Source organism: Piliocolobus tephrosceles, chromosome 9 (genome assembly GCF_002776525.5).
Source record: "Piliocolobus tephrosceles isolate RC106 chromosome 9, ASM277652v3, whole genome shotgun sequence".
NCBI lineage: Eukaryota > Metazoa > Chordata > Mammalia > Primates > Cercopithecidae > Piliocolobus > Piliocolobus tephrosceles.
In genome coordinates, this window is record NC_045442.1 from 111,155,904 (window position 1) to 111,176,046 (window position 20,143).

A 20,143-nucleotide genomic window follows, 5' to 3' on the forward strand; every position below is an offset into this window, starting at 1 on the left:
CTCTCCAATCTGAACCTCTAGTCTTTCTTGGAATTCCTGGCTTACATATCCCCTATCTACTCAACATTTCCACTTGAAGTCTGGTAGGCATCTCAGACTTATCTTGTCCCAAAGCAAACTCTTTATTTCTCTTCATCCTAGTCTTTTTTCTTGTGCTGTCTTACCCATCTCCAAAGAATGCCAACATCCACCAGTTGCTGAAACAAAAATCTAAGAAATATCCTTGATTCTTCTTCTTCTCTTCTACTTTACTTCTAATTTGTTAGTAAATAATCTGTTTCAGAAAACCAAATACCACATGTTCTCACTCATACGGGGAGTTGAACAATGAGAACACACAGACACAGGGAGGCAAACACCACACACCACAGCCTGTCAGGGAGTACGGGACGAGGAGAGGGAGAGCATTAGGACAAATACCTAATGCATGCGGGGCTTAAAACCTGGATGACAGGTTGATGGGTGCAGCAAACCACCATGGCACATGTATACCTATGCAACAAACCTGCACGTTCCGTGCATGTATCTTAGAGCTTAAAGTAAAATTTTTTAAAAAAGAAATCTAAAATAGCCATATAGAAAACCAATTTGATAGTTCCTTATAAAGTTATATATTTACCACCCAACCCAGAGAGATGGAAACATCTGTCTGCAAAAATAGTTGTACATGAATATTCATAGTGGGTTTATTCATCACTCATAACAGCCTCTAAAAACAACCCAAATCTTCATCTACAGGCAAATAGTAAATAAATTGTTGTGTATTCACTCACTCAGCAATTGAAAGGACCAAATTTCTGATATTTGAACAGTATAGTATAGATTAATTGAAAAAATGTTACGTTGAGTGGAAGAAAGCTAAATTCAGAATTGTAAATACCATGTGATTCCCTTTATATATAGGTGTAGATTGGACAGAACAAATGTATGATGATAGGAATAAGATCAGTGGTTGCTACATAAGGTAGTGGCGGTGAGGAGGAATTCGCTGTAAAGGAACATGAAGGAAATCTATATTTTGATGCGGCGATGATTACATGGGAATTTACACTTTTTAAAGCTGCCTCATACATTTAAAATGTGCATATTTTATTGTATGTAAATTATACTTCAATAAACTTGATTAAGACACACACACACAAACACACACACATAATCTGTTTCCTTCCCAAACACCTTGCATTGATTGATCTCTCCTGATCCTCAGAATCATCACTCTGGTCCAAGTTACTATTATTACCTCCTGTGCACTATTGCACAAGCTCACTACTAGCCTCTTCCTTTTCATTCTGGACCACTCCCCAAACAAACAAATCAACAAAAGCTCTGTTCTCCATGAAGCAGCCAAAGTTCCACTTTTAAATACGGTAAAATCACGTCCCTTCTTTGCATAAGTGATAAAGTCTAAATGCTTTCCATGATTCTGAGGATGAAACTCTCCCTAGCTTACAGAATCTGTGTTCCAGCACTTGGGTAGCTTTCTGAGCTTATCTGATGTCACTCTCAGTCCAAAATCAGCTTGGAATTCTCCCAATGCACCAGGTTTATTTCCTTTCCTCATTGGGTCAAACTTGGACCCACCATAGGGCCACTGCATGGGCCATTCAAATGACATTTCAAGTCTCTTTGCTTTCACCGCGCTGTAGCTGCCTACCCACCATTCAGATCTTTGTTTATTTATTACCCTCTCCAAAAAGCCTTTCCTGGTCCCCCAGCCAAGAGCAATTTGGCTCTTTCAAATCCAGCAGACAACCCATCACTATCTGACTTTGTCTGCCTAATTATTAATTCATTAATTTTCTGGCTTACTAAGCTAAACTCCAAGCTCCATGAGAGCTACGATTTTGATTAATACTTGATTATTGCTCTAACTACCTTAGTGTTTAGATCAATGCCTGACATGTGTTATGCATTCTATACATTGTTAAGTAAATAAATGAGTGAATGAATAAGTGCAAAAAATATATTTTCATTTAAAAACTAATCAAACCATGCTGTCTTCAAAAGAGCAAGGTTACTTAAAGGCGATATCAAAAAGTAAACTCCTGCTATTGTTACCAATTTTGGTATATTATCCCCTTATGTTTTCCTGTTTATTTCTCTTACCATAACACTCATCACTATTAACTCTATTTTCTATATATCTATTTGCTTGAACTCTGTCTCCCTATACCAAATAGAAAGCTCTCCTTCGGTAGTGATTTTTGTCTGTCTTTTTTCACTACCGAACGCACAACCTTGGTGAGTGACTTGAACAGAGACAATCACAAATTTTTGTGGAATGAGTGAAGCTATAAGGTGCAGTTGAAAGTGATTGATTAGGTATCCTCAGTTTGCAATGAGGAAACAAAAGCACTCTTAGTTCAAAGAAACGGACCAAGTAATTTAAGTAAGCACTTGAGATCATGGATCTCTTTATGTTTCTATAACTCAGATTCTCTTAGAGCTTGGGAAAGCCATTGCAAACATTTTGCCTTAGTTTTTGCTCCCTGAAAAATGGGAATTAAATGAAATAAACAAACCAATTAAAATTATCTTATCTTTTTAGAGCCAGCCCTACTTGAGAGTTCAGTAATTACCACCAACTGATTATCATTCAGGGATAAGTAAGCACAAAGAAGAAAGTAAGAGCGATGGGAGAAAAAAAACCAGAGGGGCAATTTTAGTGCTGCTTAGGTTAAGGCTTCTCTTGTTTTGTTGAATTTGTTCATAAAAGCTGTAAAGTCTGGGGAAATGCTTCTGGGCAGCAAAGCAAAGTTCTGAAGCTTACAGGTCTAGGGAGAAATGTATAAAATGCAGTGGAGAAATTAAGTTGAACAAAAGTGCAATGAGGCATAGTTAAACTGATTAATTAAACAGGTTTTGATATGTATATAATGGGGTTGCTGAAGAATTAAAAATAAATCCAAGATTTTAAATAAGTGTTCAGTATTCAATAAAACACCAACAGTAACATTCAGAAAACTTGTTTTTTTTTGAGTAGTGTTCTTTGAAGAATTTCTTTCTTATTCATATGCCTCACCAACTCTCTTTCCCCCAGTAATCTTAAAGAAACTATGTTTTCAATAATATGCAAAAGTCTTAGACTTTGCTCGATTATCCTCTACATTCTTCTTATGCCAGTTTCAAAGCGATGATACTTTCTTGTGGCATCAACTAGGACAGATTTATTTTTCAGTAATACGTCTACAGTATTTCAGAAAGCAATGAAAATTATCTTGCTTGATGCACCTGCAACCTGGCAGGTGTGACACAGAACAGGTGTTGAAAAAACAAGACCAAAAGCTGGGCATCACAAAGATGGAGGTTTGATTCCAAACTTATCACTTAAGAGCTATGAGACCCTGTACACGTAGCTGAGCTCCTAAAAATTTCAGTTTCCTCTGCTGTGAAAATGTTAAGCGTGATATTTGAAAATTCCTTGGCTTAATGTCTGGCAGAGACATCTCTCAATAAACTGAAAGTATTAACAGTAGAAGCAGATTCCAACTCGCAGATATGTTTTGATTGTCAAAATTGCTTGTTTGGAAGTTTAAACATATATTTCATCAAAAATTATATTAAAAGATGAAATGATCAGTGGTAAGCAGGTTTCTAGATGAACCTTCAAAACCTCCATTTACCATAACACGATTTAAGTCAAAAATTCTCCTAATTGTCTTCTGGTTAGGGTGGTCAAATGGCCCTTGTTTTTTTCTTGGACTTTCCTGGGTTTAGCATTGAAAGTCCCTCACCTTGGGAAACCCTTTGTGCTAGACAAATTTTAGTATGATTCCTTCATTTGGAAGCTAATCATTATTCATTTGTTCATCCTTTTTTTTTCCCTGCAGTCCCAGGTATGTTCTTAGGCTCCAGAGATATAAGGACAAATTGGATATGGTCTCTGCCTTTAATAAACGTAGAGCCTAGCAAAGAAGACAGACAAATGAACAAGCATCACCAGGCCCCACACAAAACGCTAATGATGGCGCTTTGCCCAGGATGCAGAAAAACAGCTGATAGGCACCTCACGCAGACTTGGATGAGGTGATCACTGAAATGGATCTGAAGTAGGTATGCAGCTCAAACCAGTGCCTCCTATATAATTCCTTTGGACATTTTCCAATTCTGAGATCAGATTTCCTTAAACATACATATTAAAATGCCATCTCTTTAGATTCCCTTATGTCGGTATCTAAACAGATTGTGAATAACTTCTGATATGCATATAATCTTTATGGAAAACTTAGTAAAATATCAATATAAATAACCATAAACCCTTGCTTTTATAGCAGTTCCTCCTTCTTTACATATATAACTAACTTAAAAATCTCCTTTTAAAAATGCAAACTGCCTGCTTGCTTTTGTATTATTTGGAATTCATTTCACAAAGGAAATTACTAGAATGCCCCGTTAAATTGAAAACAAAACAGAAGTTATCATAAATAATATTGTTCTAGCCATAATACTGCAGTAGTTGCTCTAAAGTTAAAAATGTTTCCCAAAGCTTGTGATCAAAATATCGGCATTTTATTTTTGCATTCTTCAATAAATTTTAAAGGATTCCTGGAGCATGTCTTTATCGTTACAGCAAATGCTATAGCAAGAAGATGGTAAGACAGACTGCTCATACAATCGAAAGCTCGGGTATAACATACACGGATTAACAGCATGAATATTCAGTTTTCCTCCTGGGGAAACAATTTTCATAGACTCTGAAGGTGAGAAAAGCAGACTAAACTTCACAGGGGCCAGGGACCGTGTCAATATTGTTTACTGCTGTGTTCCCAGTACCCGGAACATCACTGATGCACAAAATCGTTGAGTAAATAACAAAACAAATGTACAAGTTTTCATCCTGTATTTCCAACAAATGATTATTCAGTCTCTGAAAAGCTCTAGTAACTGGAAAACCATCTTTGCCACCTGTCAAAATCAGTAAACCTCTTTGACACCAGTAAATTATGTAGCTTAAGTTTCACAGTTAGCTAATTACCATGTGACGTCAAAACCACATGTTCTATATTTGTATTAGATTATATCTGCAATCTCGACTAATAACCTTTGAGATGCTACATAGGAATTTACTAAGAATGTTCATGTGATTATTATAAACTATCCTTGCTATGAAAATATATCTCATAACATGCTGCTGTAGGTTTATCGGCTTGTCAACTGCTCTATAATCATCCTGTATTTTAAGTCCCACAGAGAATTATAAACACATGTCAGATAATGACCTTATTAAATATAAAGGCTCTTAGTCATTTTGAGCTCTCAGACAAAGGAAAATAGTAAAATCCCCACTTATGAGTTTTGTTTTGCATTTTGATCAAGATATCTACATATTTTATACATACAATAGTGCTAATGCATACATATGCTACACAGTTGACATCCACTTCAAATTCAATGGGATTTTTTAAATTTTTTGTAAAAATGGGGTCTGGCTATGTTGCCAAGACTGATCTTCAACTCCTAGGCTCAAGTGATCCTCCTGCTTTGGCCTCCCAAAGTGCTGAGACTACAGGCATGCACCCCCCTCCATGCCCAGTTAATATGTTAAAACTTTTTTGGTAGAAACAGGGTCTTACTATGTTGCCCAGGCTGATCTTGAACTCCTGGGCTCAAGTAATCCTCCTACTTTGGTCTCTCAAAGTGCTGGGATTACAGGTGTGAGCCACTGCACCTGTCCATAAGTTGTTTTTTTCTTTTTAATTTCTAATCTTTCAAAATATCTTTTTAAATTTTATTATTATTCTTATTATTATATTTTTACCTTTGAAGTTTACTACACCAACTGCAGTTGAAGCCAATCTGAGAAGATACACAGGGGCCACATCTGTTAAACTGGAGACATGCTAGGAAACAGGAAAGAACACATTCAGATTCACAAAGACTAACAGGCAACATGGGGGGAAAGAGATTACTCAACTAAAATAAAAATCACTGTCCCCCAATCCTCAGGATCAAAATGCCCATGCATGCCAAACACAATTATAATGGTAATTATTTAATACGATTATTATAACCATTGAACAGATCAGACCATCAAATTTGCAAATCCTGTTTTCCACCTAGGTTTACATATCCACTTACTGGGTAATGGGGTCATCTCCACAGCTGAAATGTTGGTAATTTTTGACATTTGTAGCTCTACTCGGTGGTATTCATAAATTGTTCTTCTTCGAACATCTAGAAAAAAAAATGGGAAAAAAATCAACTTCTAACATTTCCCTGCTTACAAAACAACAGCATTTTAATAACGGATATAGAATTATATACAAATGGTCCGATGTGGTTTTAAAATTAAGCCTTATCATGTGAGATTATAAAATACATAAAAATCATATGCCAAGTAACCAGAAATCTTTTTATCAATGAAGTCGAAAGTGTTGATTAGGGTCTCAGATTTCTCACTTGCTTATTAAGGCTTCAACTCATTGTCATTCAGACTATACTAAACATATTTTGGATAGATTTACGTATTTTCAAAGATGTTGACTCATGAAATCAAGAAGGTAAAATGATACCATTTCTTCCATACTAAAGCTGAGGTGTTGAGAAATGGGTAAAAATGTTTCACAATCTAAATAAAGTTAATGGAGAATAACAATGTGATTGCTTTAAAAGTTTAGAATAAACTTCTTCAATAAAAGTAAAACATAAGTTAAATCATTCTTATATTTCGTGGTGATCATAGTTAATAATATTGCATTGTGCATGAAATTCAATAAAAATAGATTTTTAAGTCTTCTCACCACACACACACACACACACACACACACACACACACACAACTATGTGAGTGATGAATGCGTTAATTAGGTTGATTGTGGGGAACATTTCAGCATGCATAAATATATCAAATCATCACCCTGTATATCTTAAATACATATGATTTTTATTTGTCAATTATATCTCCATAAAGCTGGAGGGAGAAAAGGAACTTAAATCACTTTAAAAATAAGGATTGCTACGTATTAAATACACAGTATCATATCTAAAGAAGGTTAATTAGCATTTATATTGCACAATGTAGCTTATAAATCATTAGCAAATCCATCAATGTCCCCGAGGAAGAAGATAGATGGAGACTTTGACAAGAACTCTAACCATTTAAAATCCAATAAATATAAGCAAACATATTTTAACATCAAACCAGAACAAAACATTCAAATATACTTAAAATGCCCTTTTAAGCCTTATACTAATGTGCTCGCCCAGGTTTGGTCAATGTAAGTGGAAAAATAATGTTGTCAAGATTTTATTCCACTCCTGAAATGCCTGTAGTGATATGAATGCATTTCTGGAATAACAGCACATCTATGGATAATCAGTAAGGCTATAAACTATTTTTATTTTTATTTTTGAGACAGGGTCACCCTCTGTTGCCCAGTCAGCAGTGTAATCATGGCTCAATGCAACCTGGACCTCCTGGGCTCAAGCGATTCTCCCACCTTAGTCTCCCAAGTAGCTGGGACTACAGGCATTTGCCACCATACCCACTTAACTTTGTTCTTATTTTTTGTAAAAATGGAGTCTGGTTATGTTGCCCAGGATGGTCTTGAACTCCTGGACTCAAGTGATCCTCCTGCTTCGGCCTCCCAAAGTGATGGGATTACAGGCATGCACTCCCATGCCTAGTTAATTTGTTAGAACTGTTTTTGGTAGAAACAAGGTCTTGCCATGTTGCCCAGGCTGAGCCCACTCCTGGGCTCAAGCAATCCTCCTACTTTGGTCTCCCAAAGTGTTGAGATTACAGGTCTGAGCCACTAAGCCTGTCCATAAGTTATTTTTAAAATATCACAGTATCCAATTTGGGGAAGTAATGTCATAGTGGTTAATAATATGTGCTCTGGAACATTCTGTCTACGTTCAAACCCCAGTTTTGCTGTGAGGAATCTGTGTTACCTTGGGCTCCTTTGCTAGCTTTTCTGTGCCTCAGTTTCCTCATCTATGAAATAGGGATAATAGCACCTATATTACTATATTGCTTTGAGGATTAAAATGAGATAATATAGGAATATTGCTAGACAGTCCCTTTCACATTGTAAATGCTCATTACATATTAGATACAATTTTTGTCTAACTTTAATGACAACCTCAGATCATACAAGTTATATGCTGCATTTAATAATCTAATCTCGATAGATCCAACTCTACTGAAATCACACTACAATCCTGGAATCAAACTTCTAGTAATTCTTCTCCATTTTTCACTTAGAGAAAGTTAAATTTATACTGAAATCATTAGACCCAACGATGACCTCCTCTAAAATATAGAGCAGGGAATGTGGTGGCCCAGATGATAGTGAGTTACCTTGTAGTAGAAGTGTTCAGAAAAGGAAGATACCTACTCATCCGAGAATTTGCAGAGGCTGTCAAATGTTTACTTCTACGAGTATCTCTCCTTTTCTCTACTCATATCTTTTTATCCACTTCTAGTTATTCACCATGAAATTGTATTGCAGAAGGGGTGGGGAAAGGGTCGAAGCAAACCCTTTTGTGACTTGATGTGGCTGTGGGTCACTGCCTGAAAATATCTCAGCGGTATCAGATTGAAAAACACTGTTTAAGAACTCTAATACAGTGAAATTTTGGTATAACTGAAAGATGCATATACATTCTCCAAAAAGTAGACTTCATTAAAAAAACAGAGGAAATACTGGTTTCACGGTACATAGTAAGGTTTCACGAAGTATATAAATCACATCTGTTTTTTTTTTTTAGCTTTTAAAACAAATAAAAAGATGGCTCATCTTCTGTCTGTGTCTAAATAGAATTCATTCCTATGTATTGCTTTCCCATGTATTTTGCTAAAGCATCAAGTTCTTATAAATAAATAAATAATGTGGCCTTTCCATAAGATCACTAGGATGGGGGTTCTTGAGTCTTCACACTAAAGTTTGCACAGAATCTGTCATATTACTTGGTGCTTAAAATACTAGTATTCCTTTTATTTCATGTTACACTTTGAAATTCTCAACTACTAACAATGATTGAGAAGCTTCTGAGAGTTATTGATCATGCATATGGAGTAAAGAGAAAGTGTGACCTTCTTTTGCTATGCTAGTTCTATTACCTGCTCAGAGACCTCTACATATTGTGAGGAGATGAATTGAACAAAATCCAAATTAATGAGAATTACTTTTGTTCGATGACCTGCCAATTAACGACGACTTCCAAATGCTCATTTATGTAGTATTTCAGAGATACTTCTGTAAGAAACAAGTAACTAGAATTCTGGTTACCCCTGCCAATGCTAGAAGCTTTCATTTGATTCCAAAAATATATTTTACTCATGGGTCTTCTCCAAGAATAAGCCAAAATAAAGTTGAATTAAACGTTCAGTCTTAGTGATGGTGATTCAACTTCAACAGATCAATACTCACCCATCAGTGCCTTTTAAAAGTTAAGAAAAATTAAATTTGAGTAGATTAACATAGAGAAAATGTGATCAAAATTATACAATATTGCATGTTTTAGAAAGCCTGATCAATACCAGCAGAAAGGACAATGTGATCATATTGAAACACCAAGAATCTTCTTTGATCAATATCCACTCTAGCTGAAGTGAACACAGACTAATGAGTACCTTGAGGCATGATTAGCCATGATCTAGTTCATTTTCCTGCCTTGAAAGCTTAACATTCACACAGAGACTATATGAGAAATCGCCTAACTTGCCTTACTCTTATATTGTATAAGTATTATAATATTTTGTCTGAATTGTCAAATGAATGATTTGCTAACATTTCCCTATTTGTGTGTTGCCAATGCTTAATGACTGGCTCCATATGGTTGTATCTTATTTCTTTTCTGGTTCAAATCAAGTCCAGCACAAACACCGTTTATTGAATACTCTTTAATGGAAATAGCCTGTATCATATAACCACAAGATTCATTTCTAGCATGAAGACTCAGGAAAAAAGAGACTCTTGAGATACAATTGACACTATTATAGTGGCTACAAGCTTCCCTCAGAAAAGTGCAATGCATTAGCAGAATTAGCTAGTTGGAGTTGTCAAATAAAAAATGCATTTGCCAGAATCATTTAAAAAATTTCTCTCTGTAGTTCTAACTCTCTGAAATAATAATGTCATTAGGCATTCAATAAAACACAAACCTTAGTTGAGCATGAAATGCTAACTTAAGCCTTTTAGATTGTCCTGTCAACATGCCCTCATTTCTGGCAAAGTTTCAGGACACTGGTAAAACTTACATGGCCAGAGTTCCTAAGTTACTTGAGTAAGCATAAAGGAAATAAAAAATATGACCTAAAACAACCTTCAAATTTCTTTTTCTCTCACATATATTTTACTAATGGCTTAAACCAGCTGCATTTCCTGCCTTCCTTTGATAATTACTTTGCTCTGGACTTGACATGTTCCTAAGACAGTAACTGATAAATACTCGAGGTGATGGATACCCCAAACACCCTGACCCGATCATTACATAGTCTATGCAGGTAATAAATACTCACATGTCCCCATATGTAAAGTATTAGGCATCAGTAAAAGAAACAAATGATTAAGGAACAAAAAGAGAACCAGAATCAGCAGTGGGACAGTAAATGGTCCATGCAGTATCACAGTGGGCCAGTGTGGCAGGTGGGCTGTGGGCCCGTGACAATACCATGGTTCCATTGCTGAGGGCTGCTTGTTCTGAACCTGGTGTTTTTGCAGGGGGACATGCCTCCCTGCTCCTGAGACTTACGGGAAGAAGGTGTGATATGTATTTGCCAAGTCATTACATCTCTCTCTCTCTTTTTTTTTTTCTTTTTCTTTTCACAAAGGAGACTGTGACTTCATTAAATTGAATTGGGTGTGTTGAGGCTCAGAAAACAATATCCCAAAATGAAGGCCTTACAGGCAGCTTCTGAAGCAAATGTTTTTCCTTTTCTTTCTTTCTTTTTTAAATTTGTGTAAATGTAAGGGGTAGAAGTGCAGTTTTGTTACGTGGATATATTGTGTAGTAGTGAAGTCTGTGCTTTTGGCGCTCCTGTCACCCAAATAGTGAACATTGTACCCAATAACTAATTTCTCATCCCCCAAACCCTCTCCCTGCTCCCACCCTTCTCAGTCTCCAATATTTTCCTTCCAGGCTGGTCTGAAACTGGCGGGCTCAAGTGATCCTCCCACCTTGGTCAACCAAACTGCTGGGATTACATGCACACGCCACTGCTCCCAGCTAAACACAGTTCTAAATTGTTAAAAATTTACTTTCTCTAAGAGTATTGTATAGGATTATATGTTAATAAATAAAGAAAATGAAATAAAAGAAAGAATTTAACCACAAGTCCCTGAAGAAAGCCTTTCTTGTTCATAACAATTTTAGAAAAATTCTCAAATATGTAAAAATGGATTAATCAGTGATTTCTATGTCCAGAAAATCTTTAGAATTTTGCTTATCTTTAAAAATCAAGTCAGGGTCAGTCAACTAGCTTACATTAGAAATGTATGCATTAAACTAATAAAATATCATTTTATGCAATGCCCTCTATCTTGGAAGTGCTTCATGAATAGTTATTTTATGAGAAAACATCATGATTTCTATTTATTTCTGCTTTTGTTGAGCCTTTGGTGAGCTAGCGCATACTTGAGAATGTAAGCACCTAATGAAATTGTGCTATAAACAGAAGCAATTTTATCTTCTGAAAAATGAATAATTTTGAAGCGTTTTCCATTTTGAGATGAGCAAAGTAAGATGACACAATTTACTGGAGACCTGTTGATTGATCTGTTTTTAAGTGAATGAGAAGACCACAACTCTGAAAATAACAAATGAGGCCCAGTTCCTCTGAAAGGGCTTGAACTGGGTTCTAGAAAATATTATAAAATAAAAAAGTTCAAGTTTTTTCAAGATTATTTATATTTTTTATAAGTTTTGACCACATATTTTCATTATGGCTGCTACATAATTATAGTGAATATGTCCTACCACTGAATCAAAATTGCAAATTGTTTTCTATGGGAAAAATTAGTTAAAATGATTATGTTTGAAATGCTGTCATTTAATAAATACACTTATATTTGAAAATTTATTATTTAATCATAGCTAATATTCTAAGACCTTTATCCTAAGCAAAGAAGAAATAAAAACAATGTTTATGTAAGTATTATGCTTGGCGTTTAATATTTTATTTAAATATGTGGATATGGTCTATGGTTACCCTATCCAACCTGATAGCCACTAGGCACATATGGCTATTTAACATAAAATTAATGAATTACATTCAATTGAAAATTCAATTGCTCAGGCTCACTAGTCATATTGCAAGTTCGTAGTAGCCACATGTGACTAGTGAGATCGCATGATACGATTCAGGTTCACAACATTTCTATTAGCACAGGAAGTTCTGAATAGCGTACTGGTCTATGCTATTATTATTATTTTTAATTAAAGCTTAAGATAGTTTGTATATTTCATGGGCAAAGCTGTGTTTTTGTTTGTTAAGGTTATTTTGTTCACTGTCTAAAACTAATATGAAAAAATTGCTGCCTGGGTCGGGCATGGTGGCTCACACCAGTAATTCCAGCACTACAGGAGGCTGAAGCAGGTGGATCACTTGAGGTCTGGAGTTCAAGATCATCCTGGCCAACATAGTGAAACCCCGTCTCTACTAAAAATACAAAAATTAACTCAGCATGGTGGATGCACCTGTAATCCCAGCTACTTGGGAGACTGAGGCAGGAGAAGCACTTGAACCCAGGAGGCGGAGGTTGCAGTGAGCCAAGATCTAGCCACTGCACTCCAGCCTGGGCAAAAGAGTTAGACTCCATCTAAAAAAAGAAAAAAAGTGGTGCCTGGTCTGTAAGCTTATCAAAAGACCACATAGAGCAAAATATATACCTACAATTGTTCCTCAAAGAGTTCAATGACCCTCTTTGTAGTATTTTTAAAATATATTTGCTCTACTAGTTGTCAGTTTTATTTCTGAACATGTTTAATGTTTCTTATGGAGCTATGAATAATAAACAGCAAAGCAAAGGTGCACTGTAGCACAAACAATGTCAATACGTTTAAAACATCAGATACTGATACAAAGAGGCTTGACCTTAAGAAAGTACCAAATGATACACTGTGAGTGAGAAAAATAAAGGAATATTCTAAGGGATTCAGATATAGTCACCATCATAACTTGGAGTAGAAGCATTTTAAATGAGGTCAGCTGCTTTCCAGATTGGAACAAGGCCCCGCATGTGTGTGTTCACGTAACTTTGTCTTTACTTAAATGGCATGGCCTTATCTTTTCCAGATTAAAGAACCACATGGCATGAGTGGATTTTCCGAGTTTCTTGCTGGGAAGATTAGACTCATTAAGCTCGGAAGGTAGAGAAACAGTGAGGCCTGATGGGGTAAGTCAGCACCCCAGGGATTATGCTTGAAATTCAAAGTGTTACATAGGAGGAGAGAGAAACAAACAAGTGCAAGTGGCACTAGTGAGAATTGTGCATGTATTCAGGAAGACCTCTGCATGTTGTGTAAGGATGTGGAAGGACATAAGCTGAGGCTGAGAAAGAATTACTTAATAGAGCTATTTACCAAGAACTTATGGAAATTACAAACGACATAGGAATATATGACAGTGTTAAAACTTTCTGGTAATCGAAAGACAATTAGAGCAACAATGAAATACTATTTCGTGCTTATCAAATTTGCAGAGTTAAGAATTAATATTAGAAAGCACTTTGGGAAATGGGATATTTCTAACATAATGATGGGTAGTAAACTGCTTCAACCTTGATGGAAGCAATGTGTCAAAATACATTCAAAACAATATTAACATTCAGCATCTACAAATTCACTTTTTGAGAATCAGATACATGCAAAAATGTAAAAACAAGGATATTCAGCACCATTTTACTGATAATATGAGATGCAAACTATGTAACTAATCTCTTTAGTGACAGGTTACATAAATTATGAAACAAAGAAATTTGTTATAGCTATTAATGACATTTCAGACAGATATTTAACAGTGCAAAATATGTTTTATATATGAAGGTGAAAACGGGGGCAGAATTATTTACAGCATAATGCCAATTTTCTTAATGTGTGTGTATGTTCATATATGTGTATATTACAAATAAATAGTTGGATACAGATACGTGAAAACATTTATTGCGATTTCTCTGTAGTAGATTTTTAGGTAATTTAAATTTTCCTCCTTGGGGTTCCTGTTAATTTATAAATTACTCAGAATTATAATTTGCTATGCTTCTAATCAAAATAAGTATATTTTTACATTCATATTTCTGAAATGAACAACCACAGTCAGTCCTATACTTAGACCTGTTTTTCATAGCTGTACCTGTGGATATTGAATTAGCTGATCTCTATGGTTCTTCCTGCTTCTAAAGTTTTACAAATACATTTTATGAAAAACAGTGATTTGGAGACATACAGATGGACAGACGGGCAGACTCAAGTCATATGAAGAGACATAAAGCAACACACAACCACATAGTCAGAAAGCATTGAAGTTCCAGAGAGACACTGTCACTGTGTTTCTTAGTGGGAATCTCCTGTGGTTCCACTCTGATGGGCACCCGGACTTGGCAGTGACATCTAAGTTAGCATCGCTGTTTTTAAAGGTGATAATGATGATGGAAAAAACAGTAACTTTAAGTACAAGTATACTACATACTCTCTGCTGGTAATGCATGCTGTGTATACATGGCATTTTAGGTACTAAGATGCTCATTTTATGTAGAAAGAAAGTTACAGAAATTAAATAAAAGTTTAACGTTTCATGACCAATAATCAAATGACAATATTTCTTATACTTTCTTTACTTTTAATTTCCACCTTTTTAAACATAAGCCTTAGTTTTACCACAGACCTTTCCCTCTCATTTTGAGGGGGCAAAGGTATTTCTCTTGTAAACTCAGAAGGATTTATCAATTTACTAGCAATGCCTGAATTCCCTTTGATATTGAAACTATCAGATCACCTGAGCTTTTATGAAAGAAAATAAAGCTGCTTTAATTAATTACACTTGAAATTTACATTGAAATCCTTTACTATTTGGGGGTCTTTAAAAACTGAAAAGCAAGTGTTTTGTTGTTGTGAGGAAGAATGAATGGGGAGAAATTTTAAAAATAAATAATTTAAAATTGCTTTACAGCATTTTGAATGCTTTACCAAACCTTCACCAAATCTGATAAGAATGCTATAGTAATGATGATCTACTGGGAAATACTCTTTTCCAGGCTTTAGCTCACATTCCCATGTTCCCATGGCTACATGAAGCCAGAGGTTTAGGTAATATAACCTGTGTAACCAAAATGATTAACAGAATAGAAAATTGATCTTATGAGATCAGGGTTCTATGTAACACACCTTGCAATGCAGAAGGAATGAAACTACTCACTACTCAGGATAATAATCAGTTGTTCCCTAAATCCACTGGGTGGGGGGAAAAATGTTAACAGAGGCAAAGTATTTAAATTCCCTACAAAGACAATTCCTAATAGCGAGTGTTGCTAAATAAGGGAACTGAATTTTGAAAAGGATTTGTATCGGTCTAAATTCTGATTGCTGAATATGTAACATAGGTCTGTAGGAATCAACTTATTTCTCACAAAAGAACTGTACTTGTATAACCTGTGTTGTGCTAATCTTGAGTTTTCCTAATCTCTGGCACAAAGATGCGCTTTTTGTTAGCTGAGAACACAATGCAACCATATATCTCTTGTTATACAGAAACTCATGTAACAGACACAGTTAAACTTTACAAATGTGGGAGAGACTTTTAAGGAGATAAAGTTTTTTGTTCCCAAACGATTTTTAAGTAGAACATATTGATTCTAATTTCCTTGCATAAATGTGGTCCCATCTAACAGCAACAATGGCAGAACTAGAGACCCAAATCTTTCATTCCTTCTTGGCTAATGTTCTCAGGATGGAACAGTAAGGTTAACAGAAAATGTGACTGCTTTTCAGTATGCAAATTGAGGGACATTTTTTCTCTGAACTCTAAGTTTGAATTAAGTTCTTTTGGATAACTGCTGAGTCCCAAACTTTAGACATAACCTGGTCTGAAAATTCATATAAATTTTGCCAATTTATTAAATGAGATTTGTATTTGAAAATATTTTCCACCTATACATAATAGTTATCCTTTGACAGCCTAACAAGGGGTGCAAAATTACACTTTAGGGCCCGGATATCTAAGTACAATTTTAACATTGGGAATATACCAACATAATACTTGCATATTAAAATACATTTGTAAGAAAAGTTTTCGGTATTTTGGTTGTTTTTTTTTTTAAGCAATATTATATTAGAACAACAATATGGACTAAAAGCCCTGCTGAGTAAGCTGCAAATAATTTTTTTCCGGCAATAAAAGAAAAGAACCAACAAATAAACTAAAACTAGTGTTTCTTTTTACTTGTGCAATAATTGACTCAAACCATGCTTGATTTAACAACTCCGAAAGAAAGAATGTGAGAACGGCCGTCTTCCGACAGAAACCAACTTTAGCTGTCCCAGGGCTCGGCCTCTTATTTAAGAGCTCTGTCAGGATGCCTTTATGTTGCCTACACATACTCATGTATCCTTGCTTTGTTCACAGTACAATTTAGTTTCTGGATAACCTGCTTTGATTTAACAATTCCCTTGAATATTGCCTCCCACAAATTCTCAGCTAACAAGGAGAAACTCCATGTTCTTCACCAAGCAGAACCACCATGTATCAATGCCATTTAGTTATAAGATAAGCATTCAGTTCTACGATACCTCACAGTGGTAACATAATCCCTATAATGTTTCTGCTGATCCATTGCTTTAAAAAGTATAGCTTCCACTCCAGTTGCTGTCTATATTTGAGAGTTGGCATAAGTAAGTACAATCACCTCAAGTCACAACCGAAGAACATGAGCATGTGATAAATTATCTACCACGGTAATCAAATAAAAGAAGAAAAAGAACTTTGAACAAAAGAGAAAAAAAGATCTCATCTTGAGATATATTTTATTATCTCCCCTTTCTTTAAATAAGAACACGTAGGACACAAACACTCCCACCCCAACTTCGCTTACTACCACACCAAAGCATCTCTCAGGACTGTTCTTGGAGTAAAGGAGATTCAAAAACCAGAAGCTTTCGACAGATGCCTATTTATAGGGTCAGAATGGCTAATTCAGTCTGCATTTTAGTTTCCGATATAACAAACAGTTATCCAAAGTAACACATCCCTTTTTATTCCATAAAATGTAAACTAGTCTAGATAGGCAACCATAATTTAAAGAAAATCTATATTTTCTCTGGTGTAAGTATAGCTCCATCCAGATTTTTATTTACCTTGTACTTTTTTAAAAATTTAATTTGTACTTTTTCTTGCATCTTCCTTTAGACTCCCAAACAGTTTTACACAAATACATTAAATATAAGATAGTATAAAGCTGTGGTTTTGCTCAGAAACTTAACATAAACATACATAAAAGTCATATGTCTATCAATCCAATAATCTGTCACTGTTTATGTCATTCTTATTAATAAAAGAACTATATCTGCTTAGCCAAGCCAACTATCCTAAATAATCTGGCTGGGCACAGTGGCTCACATATGTAATCTCAGCACTTTGGGAGGCTGAGGCAGTAGGACCACTTGAGCTCGGGAGTTCAAGACCAACCTGGGCAACATAGCAAGATCTCATTTCTTCAAATAATAATAACAACAATAATAATAAACAGCCAAGGATAGTGGCACATGTTTGTGGTCCCAGCTACTCAAGATGCTGAGACAGGAGGATCATTTGAGCTTGGGAGGTCAAGGCTGCAGTGAGTTGTGACTGCACCACTGCATTCCAGCCTGGGTGACAGAGTAAGACCCCAAATCAGAAGACAGGAAAAAGAAACAAGAAAAAGAATCCAAAATTACACATTCTTGGCTTGGGTATTTAACTTCTCTTTACCTGAGTCAGTTCAAGGGTGACAGAGATAACCCAATAGGAGTTATAAACCAAACCACAGAATTAACAAGCATCAATTGGCTAATTAATTAGCCATTTTTTTTCTTCAGGTACATCTGCCTGAGATCAATCTCCTTTAAATTTACCCCCACAGAGGCTCACTCATTGTGACTGCCCTTCTTCTACGTACTGGGAATTTGTTGGATCCTGTGGACAACGACAAATGCATCGGACAGTCCGACTTTCACTGGATGATTGGTTGAACTTATCTGTGTGACCAAGACAGGAATCTGGAAAAAAAAAAAAAAAAGTAGGTTGCTACATGTTAGATCTGAATTTCTTACAGGGACAAAAGGTAGTAGGATCCTGTTGTTTCACGGACAAAACCACGGGAAGGAGATAAAAGACTAGAGAGGGAGCCCAAAGTATTAGAAAAGAGGGACATACAAAACCAAAAAATTACATCGGTTTAGTGCTATTGAATGAATAGAAAAGACAGATAGTTCCTGGTTCTAAAGATGGCTACTTGATGTTGAAAGTAATAGATTATCAGAGAATATAATGGATGCTAGATGCTGCAAACTTATCACACATATAGGCACATCATGAATGCATTTAGTGCTGGCTATAATTTAGGAAACAGAGATTCTCCTCTTACTCTTTGTTTTCCAAAAAAAACTTCATTGTATATTTGTTTTTATATAATGTTAGAAAATCCTTGTTTATAAGCAGTCTTATAGATATAAAACCTAGAGAAAAACAAATAAATGCACTGTTAAATATACATTTGACAATATCATCATTGATTCATAGCTAATTAAATTTGGCAATCATTTCACCATTTTGGTTGAAACTACTATGAAAGACTTCTAAGCTCTTATGGTCATCTCAGTGTGACAGTTCTTGTATTTGAATCTCAATGAAACCAAGATATGAATACGATAGATATTTCTAATATTTACAGATTTACAGTTAAAAAATATGATACATTGAGAATATATGAAAAATGATAAGAGAGTTATAAATGACATGAACTCTTGGGGTCCATTTTTCCAGATTCAGAAAAGATTCACTGGAGATATGATTACTCTCTTTATTGATTACTCTCTTTATTATCAGTTTTATAGAAACAAAAATGGGAATGAAACCATCTTCAATAAACAGAAACAGGACAGTAAAAGAAAAGAGTAAATGCACCAAAAACGTCTTTAGACAGAATAAGCAGATTTTGGGCCATCTGTGGGTAATTCATTAAATAATATGTTAGATGAGATATTGCTATATAAGCCATAATAAACAGCATAACAACAAGAAGGGGATAAGTTGGAGAGAATATATAATATAATATAATATATAATAAAAACTCTCTGACTTATTTTTGACCAAGACATCATGAAACTGTGAAAAGAGCTATTTTGTTGAAATGGAAAAATTAAGAAAAAAGTTCATTGCTTTTGGAATTTGTGGAATTACCTTGAAACAAGTAAATAGAAGATGACATTTTCCCTTAATGTACTATTTCAGGTCTCTCTTAAACAACGTTGAAGTGTTTGCAAATTTTGTCAGTATGCTCAATTCTTAACCAATTTGTGTCACTATGCTCAATTCTTTACCAATATAAATTAGTCTTCTGGTATTTGGATAACAGAAACACACAAAACAAGCAAAACAAAACAAAGATTTATATCCCAGTCTGATGTACTTTATTTTTTATTTTTTATTTTTGAGACAGTCTCACTCCATCTCCCAGGCTGGAGTGTAACCTCTGCCTCCCGGGTTCAAGCTATTCTCATGCCTCAGTCTCCCAAATAGCTGGGATTACAGGCGTGTGTCACCACACCCAGCTAGATTTTTTTTGTATTTTTAGTAGAGATGGGGTTTCACCATGTTGGTCAGGCTGGTCTGGAATTCCTGGCCTCAAGTGATCCACCCACCTCTGCCTCCCAAAGTGCTAGATTGCAGCTGTGAGCTACTGCATCCGGCTGATATACTTTATTCACTGATTTACTAATCTAAGTTCAGTATCAATATGTGAAATCCCCTTTCTTATTGAGCATTATACTGTTTCCCAGTCTTACACCCCATGTTGAGGACTCTAATATGAAAGTAATTTGTATTTAAGACAGACTTACAGTTAAAGCATACAAGAAGATGGAAAAGCATAGGGAAAAATTCCAATTCACTTATATATTTTTGTATCCTAATAAGACATGATCATCTCATTTTTAAGCAGCATCTATT

General features: G+C 35.3%; 1 protein-coding gene across 1 annotated transcript in view; it reads right to left on the bottom strand.

Annotated features, from left to right (window-relative positions):
• Positions 1-20,143, bottom strand: part of PLXDC2 (plexin domain containing 2) — a 472,622-nt gene that overhangs the window by 107,305 nt on the left and 345,174 nt on the right. The window contains exons 8-10 of the mRNA XM_023223192.2: positions 18,093-18,192; positions 6,079-6,174; positions 5,759-5,840 (exon numbers count right to left, since the gene is read on the bottom strand). Of these exons, the coding sequence (XP_023078960.1) occupies positions 5,759-5,840; positions 6,079-6,174; positions 18,093-18,192 (278 nt within the window). The remainder of the gene's footprint in view (positions 1-5,758; positions 5,841-6,078; positions 6,175-18,092; positions 18,193-20,143) is intronic.